Source organism: Chanodichthys erythropterus, chromosome 8, assembly GCF_024489055.1.
Source record: "Chanodichthys erythropterus isolate Z2021 chromosome 8, ASM2448905v1, whole genome shotgun sequence".
NCBI lineage: Eukaryota > Metazoa > Chordata > Actinopteri > Cypriniformes > Xenocyprididae > Chanodichthys > Chanodichthys erythropterus.
In genome coordinates this window covers 38,960,906-38,970,075 of record NC_090228.1, presented here as the reverse complement: position 1 = coordinate 38,970,075, position 9,170 = coordinate 38,960,906, and the positions used below count along the sequence as shown (strand labels likewise).

At 36.6% G+C, this 9,170-nt stretch overlaps 1 protein-coding gene across 1 annotated transcript; it reads left to right on the top strand.

Annotated features, from left to right (window-relative positions):
- The first annotated feature begins 311 nt into the window (after positions 1 to 311).
- LOC137024911 (gastrula zinc finger protein XlCGF57.1-like) lies at positions 312 to 8,032 on the top strand. Its single transcript, XM_067392865.1, has 3 exons — positions 312 to 358; positions 873 to 1,043; positions 5,579 to 8,032. The coding sequence occupies exons 2-3, from the start codon at positions 923 to 925 to the stop codon at positions 6,673 to 6,675; spliced, it is 1,218 nt and encodes a 405-aa protein (XP_067248966.1). The 5' UTR covers positions 312 to 358; positions 873 to 922; the 3' UTR covers positions 6,676 to 8,032.
- Positions 8,033 to 9,170: the final 1,138 nt, after the last annotated feature.

Genomic DNA, 9,170 nt, shown 5'->3' with positions numbered 1-9,170 from the left:
ATATCTAAATGACTCAATACTTTAATTAGTCATACACTGTCTTTAATGTGTATTTTTACATTTGTAGCTATTTGCATATTAATACTGTAATATCTGGTATAAATGGTTCCTACATCCAAACACTTTTCAGTTTTGCCTATTAAACAAAATATTACACTATTTCATTGGTAGTTCCTAATATTTTATTGGGGATAGATAGATAGATAGATAGATAGATAGATAGATAGATAGATAGATAGATAGATAGATAGATAGATAGATAGATAGATAGTCAACGGGACTTTTATTTTGGTCTGGTGGTGTGATGTCATAAGACTGCGCCGCGCTTCAGCATCTGTTGTGATTCAGATGGAGAAAGGTTTGTGTTTTTACGCATTTAAAGTGTTTAAATCAGTGCAAACTGTTGAGTCAATTTAATTGTTTTTTTTAGCCATGTAGAGTTAAAACTCCTGAAACGTTGCAATGCTTTATTTAACATTAATATGCGTTATTTTTGGAAGTAAATCGCATCCATGAGAAATCCATGATAACAGAAAATGTGCGTCTCATTTCGCCGTCTAACGTGAATCAGTTTATCGTAAACACGAATTAATTTACAGGAAATAAGTGAGGAGAGAAACTTTTTGAATCTGCGAGTCAGTTGAATCAATTGCTTTGTAAAATTTTAATTGATTCGAATCGCCGGACGCTGATGTCACCTGCTGCTGAAAACGAGAACAAACCAACTGCAAATGTTTTCATGAAAATGTACTCTATTAAATGTGACATGCGAATAATTTAATACACAATATAAATCACAATTACAAGAAAAACCCAGAGATTTAGTTTGGATTTATTTTTCTTTCTGTTAATTATTCTCATCTTAAACACAGAAAAACTCCTGGTGAAGCGACTGAGATCCACGTGACACACTATTATAAAGATGGAGTTTATTAAAGAAGAGAGTGAAGACTTAAAGATGGCGATTATTAAAGAGGAGACTGAAGACATAAAGATTGAAGAAACATTCAATGTGAAACGAGAAGAAACTGAGGAACAAACAGGTTGGTTTCATTCCCAAAACTGAGTCCAGCTCTACAGAAATGAGTGATATTTGTGAAGAATGTCCTAATATATTAAAGTGTTTTTATTTGACATGATGCAGGTCAGACATGTTGATCACCTGACCAGACAAATACTAATGCTGCCTTCAACTTGAGAAGATCCTGGTTATTTGGTGTTCGTTATTGTGACAAAAATGGAAAAATATTTCAGACATTATTTTCTATAAAATTAAACCCAAAATCAACTTCTGAATTAGAAATAATGAAAACAATTAATCTTTAACTTAATTATGCAACAGTATCTAAGGCCCTGTTTTCACCTGGTATTAAGATGTTTTGCTCGATCGGATTACAAGCGGATGAGGGAGATACATACTGGTGTTTCAACCACTTCTGTCCTGATTTCTTCGAGGGGAGGGACTGTGGGTGGGTAAATGTAAGGCTTTTTCAGAACTTTGATCTAATGAACAAAATAAGCAATTTACATGTGAATGGGCCCGGAGATAACGGAAAAACATACGGAGAACAGCAGCTTTTGTTTCTGCCCTGACAGCCACAATCTGGCTGAATGCTGTGAGTGTGTGTTAGAAAACAGGAATGGTGAGGAGGGCCTAACAGAAACATGGAGACTGCATTTATAGCGCTTCCCAGTAGTTTGAAATATACTTGCAGTGGTAGCCAGGTGGAAAATCTTCCTATTACCCTTGGCACAAAAATAGTCTACTACATGTGACAAACATGTGACAAACAACAAATAATGTGATTTTAAGCAATATTTTTTCTTTTAAAGGGTTAGTTCACCCAAAATAATTTCATTTATTACTCACCCTCATGTCGTTCTACACCTGTAAGACCTTCGTTCATCTTTCGAATGCAAATTAAGATATTGTTGATATAATCCGATGGCTTATTTAGGCCTCTATTGAGAGCAAAGCATTTTCAAACTCTCAAGATCAAATAAAGGTACTAAAACATATTTGAAACGGTTCATGTGAGTTCATTATTTGTTTAAATTGCGCTATTGATTGATTGATAATCACTTTGAAGCAGTCTGATGCCGCCATGTGACTTTGCAATGTGCAACAGTTTTTTTTTTTTTTTAATGAAATCAAATTATGTAAGATCGCTATGGAAATACATATCGGAAGACAAAAGACAACGAGCTCAGCACTTATTATCATAATACACTTTAACATATCTGAACATAATTTTGAATTGAATAAGATTTTTTTTTTTTTACGTCACATTAAGACCCAAACAGTTCAAATCAAAGACAAAAATTGAGCTCTAAATAAACACTTGTTTTGACTTTCACATCTTCTATCAGGTTCAGCTTTAAATGAAGCATCAGAAGTTCATGAAGCAGAAACACTTGTGAGATGTAAGAATCACATTAAATTGAAATTGTAACTGTTATCAGTTTTTGTTAAAATTTGCTGTAAATGTTCAAAAAGTATGACACACACTGGAACTATTTTATCAGGGTTTTATATAAGACCAACAAATAAAATTAGCAGCACTATACAAATTTTGTGACGGAAGAAGGTTGTGTTTACATCTGTGACAATGATAGCGCATCAGGATAAAATAACACTTGATTTTCAAAAGTTTGAGAAGTTTTTCATGGGCGTAAACACTTTAAAATACGTCCGAGAGATTACACGCCGGTCTGTTATTGTAGCGACATCGACTTTACAGTTCCACTCCCCTAAACATGATGCTGAATAAAACAATGACTGTTTGGTTTACAAACATGTCAATCATGCTTTAAACTTGTGTGACTTCAAATGGAGCCCACCAGTGCTTGAAGACTATTGCTGGACAATGACGCGATGATTTTATTATTATTATTATTATTATTATTATTATTATTTATAACTGATTGCTGAAAGTGTTCGATAAACAGGACGGGAGGTAGTCCTATAAATCTACACGATATACATTGGCCAATCATGTGTTATAATTGTCTCATTTTAATTTAGCACATCAAAATACATAATAAATATACAACTTCTAAAAAGTTGTAGATGGGGGATGCACTAAGATGGTGAGGTTGTCGACGTAGCACTCCTCGCCTATGTTTTAGGACAGTATAATATGCAGTTTATTGGTAATATGGTCATACTTTCTGGTACTAGTAAGAAATCCAGCTGCTGCGTCCCCAAAAGCCAAAAGGCGAGAAAAAACTTTGGGAGAAACCAGGCTCAGTCGGGGGCAGGGTTGCCTGGTTTTCACAACAAAACCCACCCAATTGCTCCTCAACTAGCCCGATTGCGTACTGGGGGGTAAAATTAGCTTTTCTGGTGGGGCTCCCCTAGTAAAATTTGCATTCCAGGGACTAAATATCACGTTATTTTGGATCGATTCAGCCTACGGATATGAAAAACAACCCGCGGCAACAGTGTAAAAGTAGCCCAATTCCATGAGTAAAACCGTGAACTTGGCAACATTGGTCGGGGGGCCAGTTCTCTTCTGGCCAACATGAACAGTGCATGATTATGGTTCAACCAGTGTTACAGGTCCGATTAGGTTCGCAACAGTCAAATGATTTAATCCAGATCCATCTGGTTGAAGATTGGATTCATCACACCAGTATGGAAATGGTTTTGTTGAGGATCTGTGACACTAGCTGTGTTTCCATCCACCTATTTTTATGCACATTTTGGGTTATTGCATAAAAAAATGGAAAATAGATGGAAACGGTAAGATGCGTATAAATTCTAAAAATGTGCATAAAAAGAAGTATTTGTTTTTGTTCTCTTCGACTCGCTGGAAGGAAACAAGGCTTTATTCAAAATGTTTTATGCGATATTCAAAATTTGTGCACAAGTTAAATATGCAGCTTTGGATTGAAACGTAGCTACTGGCTGTTGTGTCGGTGCCTTCACTGGGGATAGTTTTCATTCCTTTTCCCACTCTCTACACTCCCACTTTCCATAGCTTTGCACGGCCATTCCGGAGACCTTTCCAAAGGCCAATTCATTCAGGAACAAAGCAAGTGACTGTCTTTATTGATTCATTAATTAAACTTTGAGTTGCTCGGAGACTCTGCTCTGCTGTGGTTTAATTTTTTTATTCAATACAACTACATCATAGGATAAAAAAATATAAAACAATAATTAATCGTGGCAAAAATGCCGATGTATCCTGATGTATGGGGATACATCAATTGGGCATACATCAGTTCAGCTTGCACGTCATTAAAACAATAATTACAGTATCATCATATCAAGTGGTTCTCAACTCCAGTCCTCAGGACCCACTGCTATGCACATTTTGTATGTCTCCCTTATTTAATGCACCTGATTCAGATCATCAGCTCTCAAGGAGAGAGCTCCATGAACTGAACTGAGTGTGTCAGATAAGAGACACATACAAAATGTGCAGAGCAGTGGGTCCCGAGGACTGGAGTTGAGAACCTCTGTCATAGACAATACATTTCGCAGACTTCTATGCATATAAAGGATTAAAAGATTAGTTTGCCCAAAAATGAAAATTCTGTCACCCTCATGTCGTTCCACACCCCTAAGTCCATCTTCGGAACACAAATTAAGATATTTTTGATCAAATCTGATTGCTCAGTGAAGCATTCTTTGATAGCAAGATAATATAATCTCTTTGGGTTCAACCTACATGCTACAGTGCATAAGTGTTTGGTACCATCGATACTTACGTTACTGTAAAAAAACAAGTACGGTCAGGATTTTAAAATGTTGATACTGAAAAGATAAAGTATCGGTTCTCGTGACATCCCTAGTTTCAAAGACATTTGTCATTATTTTGCTTTGATACACAATCAGATGGTAAAAGCAGGTAATTTGTAACTTCAACAAAGTTTTTATGCAATGATTGGACTTAAATCCTAATTGGAATTCTTCACAAATACTGTTGAAAATTGAACATGGTTCAGAAGACACTAATTTTCTGTATGTTGGTTATTTTTATATCATTGTTTTGTTTTTATCTTGTTTTGTTCTGTGTTCTTTTGCTAGCATCTGTGAGTGTTTTGGTTTCATGTTTGGTTGATTGGGGATTTGTAACTCCAACTGTAAGTGATGTTTGGACCATCATGTTGGGTCATTCCAAAGTTATAAAGTTATAACAAACATATTCTGCCTAATAATAAAGAGTTTTTGGTATGATGGTTGAGCGGGAAGGTTGCCCTAGTTTCTTTTTTCTTTCTTTCTTTCTTTCTTTCTTTGTTTCTTTCTTTCTTTTTCTTTTTTTTTTTGGTTTTTAATCCTTAGAAGATCTAATAAATGGAAGATTAGTCTACAATTAATCTTTTTTATAATTAAGGGTTTTACCGCCAGTTTGACAGTTTTGAGACATGTCCTAAATCAAGTAAAGTAAGCAATTTTGAGAATTTTTCTCAGATTACATCAGACAACATTTATTTTGGTAGTTTAGTGTTATAAGATGGTTTTGATGGTTAAGTTGTTTTTGATGCTTTACATGTTTAAATGTTCGGATGTCTGTTTCTTTGTGCCGTTGAACTGGGGTTAACCTTTTTTCTCTTACTTTCTTCACCTTAGACCTGATGGCACTGAAAGAGGAGAGTGACGTACTGAATGAAATGGAAGAGAAATATCAAAATAATCATCATGATTACATTACTGAAGAAAAACCTTGTAGTTGCTCACAGACTGAAAACACTTCCTCACAAATGATAGCTCAAAAGACAGGGACTAGAAGTCATTTCAGCTGCAAACAGTGTGGAAACAGATTCAATCAAAACACAAGCTTTAACAGGCAAACAGAAATTCACACTGAAAAGCCTTACACGTGTCCTCAGTGTGGAAAGAGTTTTTATCATAAAGGACACTTTAAAGACCACTTGGTAGTTCATACTGGAGAAAAGCCTTTCACCTGCCAACACTGTGGAAAACGTTTCACCCGAAAAGAAACTCTTAATTACCACATGAGAATTCACACTCAAGAGAACTTTTTCACTTGCCAAAAGTGTGGAAAAAGTTTCACCCGAAAGGCAAGCCTTAACAGGCACATGGAAATACACATTGATAAGTCTTACACGTGTCCTCACTGCGGAAAGATGTTTTATCATAAAGGACACTTTGTAGACCACTTGGTTGTTCACACTGGAGAGAAGCCTATCACCTGCCAACTGTGTGGAAAAGGTTTCAGCCGAAAATCAACTCTTAATTACCACATGAGAATTCACACAGGAGAGAGGCTTTTCACCTGCCAACAGTGTGGAAAAAGTTTCACTCAAAAAGGAAGTCTTAATTATCACATGGTAGTTCACACTGGAGAGAAGTCTTTCACCTGCCAACAGTGTGGAAAAAGTTTCACACGAAAAGAAAGTCTTAAGTACCATATGAGAATTCACACTGGAGAGAGGCTTTTCACCTGCCAACAGTGTGGAAAAAGTTTCACCCGAAAAGGAAGGCTTGATTACCACATGAGAATTCACACCGGAGAGAAGCCCTTTACCTGCCAACAGTGTGGAAAAAGTTTCAACCAAAAAGGATGCATAAACAGGCACATGAGAATTCACACAAGAGAGAAGCCCTTTACCTGCCAACAGTGTGGAAAAAGTTTCAACCAAAAAGGAAGCTTTAACAGGCACATAAGAATTTACACAAGAGAGAAGTTGCTTATATGTGGTTAAGGTGGAAAGAGTTTCAAATGTAAAGAAACCCTTGAGTAATACATGAGGATTCATGTATGAATGGTTTTATGTCTTTAGTGTGGAATGAGTTTTACAGACAGGAAACACCTCAGGAATTATGTAATTACTATAACAGATGTTGTTTGTTAAAACGTACAGTATCTGTATTTAGCATGATTTTCAATGCTTGTGGCCTTAAAGACAAAGGGAATGTATTGAGTGTGGAATCTGTCTAAAATTGATGCCAGACTACGTCCTTAACTACGGTGCCCCAGTAGTGCACAACACAACTAAACTGAACAAGCAAACATAAGTTCACAACACATCGGAAAAAGCCACAACACAATGGAAATACTCCCGACCACTAAGGGTCTCTATGAGCTCAAAGTTAGTTTTCCTTGCCACTGTTTTGCAGTCGGCAGTTTTACAAAGATATAAATACCACGATTAGGTTTAACAGTATGCAACCACTTTATATTGATGTAACACAGTTCATATGTACGGGAAGAAGGAGGCAGGAACCGGTGAACATTCAATGAAACTTTAATTCAAAATAAACAAAGAACAAAACGAAAGTAATGCCGGCAGACCCTCGCGGACGTTTGCCGGCCACACAAACATAATAAAACATAATGTAAAGTCCAGGCCTGGTCCTCTCTTGTCCTTCACTGTCGTCGCTCCTCCTTTTATGCTCCCGGATCTCCTCCGTGAGAGACTCAAGGCCGGTGCGCCTCCCAGGTGGAGCTCATCAACTCTCGCGCCACCGGCCTCGCGCCGTTCCCTCACGGCTCTCGTCCGCCCTGTTCGCCACAATCGACATGAAATAGTAATTCATAATTATCTACGTGCATTATAGCTGAATATTTATACCTGGGAATGATTTGACATGCTACCACGGTGCATGATGAAGGGAACATCTGCCAATTCGACCAAGTGCTTAAAACATATCATTTGTATTCAATAAAGTTACTTTTAACATTTATAATCGGACATGTTCAACTAACTTTCCTGAGCTTGGAGACCCCCCTAGTGGTTGGGAGCATTTCCGTTGTGTTGTGGCTTTATTTTGTTGTGTTTCGAACTTGTTTGCTTTTTAAATTTAGTTGTGTTGTGCACTACTGGGCCACTGTACATAACAGCTGAAAAGCAGCATGACCCCCTCTCATTAGTTAGTGTCAGGAAGTCTGTTGATCAGAGTGTTGGACTGTTATTTACTAAGTTAACAAAGTTCCATGATGTCATATACAAATATAGTAGTCAACATTTGAAGTGAATCAAAAGCTTTTATCAAAGTTATTCTAAAACCTTCTTGTGATTTAGTGTACATAATTCACTTGACAACTGGAAATAAATTGATTACAAACTGGTTTTATATATATTTATATGTATTCTATTGATCTCTTTTTCTTTTACTACCAAGACAAAATGTGGTTTAGGGAGCATGAAGAATCATTTTCACACATGAATTGACCCCTCTGAGTACTGACCTTAACCTCATTGAAAGTTTTTGGGATGTGCTGGAGTAGACTTTACAGAGCGCTTTATTGACAATTATTGTGATACGATGAAAGGTTTCGGCTCTAATGGACTTAGCTGCCTTACTAGACAGTTTGACAGTTTACTTGAGGCATAAATTCCCTTAGCCTGACAATAACTAAATGGTTCTTAGCTACATACACATTGCAAAAAGCGATGCAACAATTGAAAAGAAAAAAAAACAAAGAAAAAATAATAGTCCGTGAGTAGAACAGGGAACGCATAGGACATAAACGTAAACTTTTTGAATAATACGAAAGTGTGGTTTTGGCAGAACCTCGTGCAAGGCGATTATTTGTGTTTATAAAGCATATACAGTTGTATTTTTTTCTAAAATGACAGATCGTTTCTCTAGATAAGACCCTTATTCCTCCTCTGGTATCGTTTAAAGCCCCTTGAAGCTGCACTGAAACTGTAATTTTGACCTTCAACCATTTGGAGGCCATTGAAGTCCACTATAAGGAGAAAAATCCTGGAATGTTTTCATTAAAAACCTTAATTTCTTTTCAACTGAAGAAAGAAGGACATGAACATTTTGGATGACATTGAGGTGAGTAAATTATCAGGAAAATTTTATTTGAAAGGGAAGTAATCCTTTAAAGTGCACAATACCCGACTGTCAGATCATTAAGAAATCAATTAATTTTTGGAATTATATCGGTAGCATCAGTACTGATGCTGTGCAGTTTCTGGACAGCCCCATTTCTTTAAATGAAATTCAGGATGCCATTTCAGCCATGCAAAGTGGCAAGAGCCCTGGGCCAGATGGCCTTCCAGCTGAATTTTTAAAGAAATTTTCTAGACAATTGGCTCCCCTTTTGTTAAATATGTACAATGAATCATTTGATCTAGCCTGTCTTCCCGAAACTCTACGAAAAGCCTCAATTTCCTTAATTATGAAAAAGGTCAAAGATCCCCATATGTGTAGTTCATATCACCAAATATCTTTTTTAAATGTT

Excerpts from the sequence above, each read along its gene's own strand:
- LOC137024911 (XM_067392865.1), top strand. The coding sequence starts at position 923 with ATGGAGTTTATTAAAGAAGAGAGTGAAGACTTAAAGATGGCGATTATT. Across the intron at positions 1,044-5,578 it reads AGAAACTGAGGAACAAACAG|ACCTGATGGCACTGAAAGAG; the intron begins GTTGGTTTCATT and ends TCTTCACCTTAG.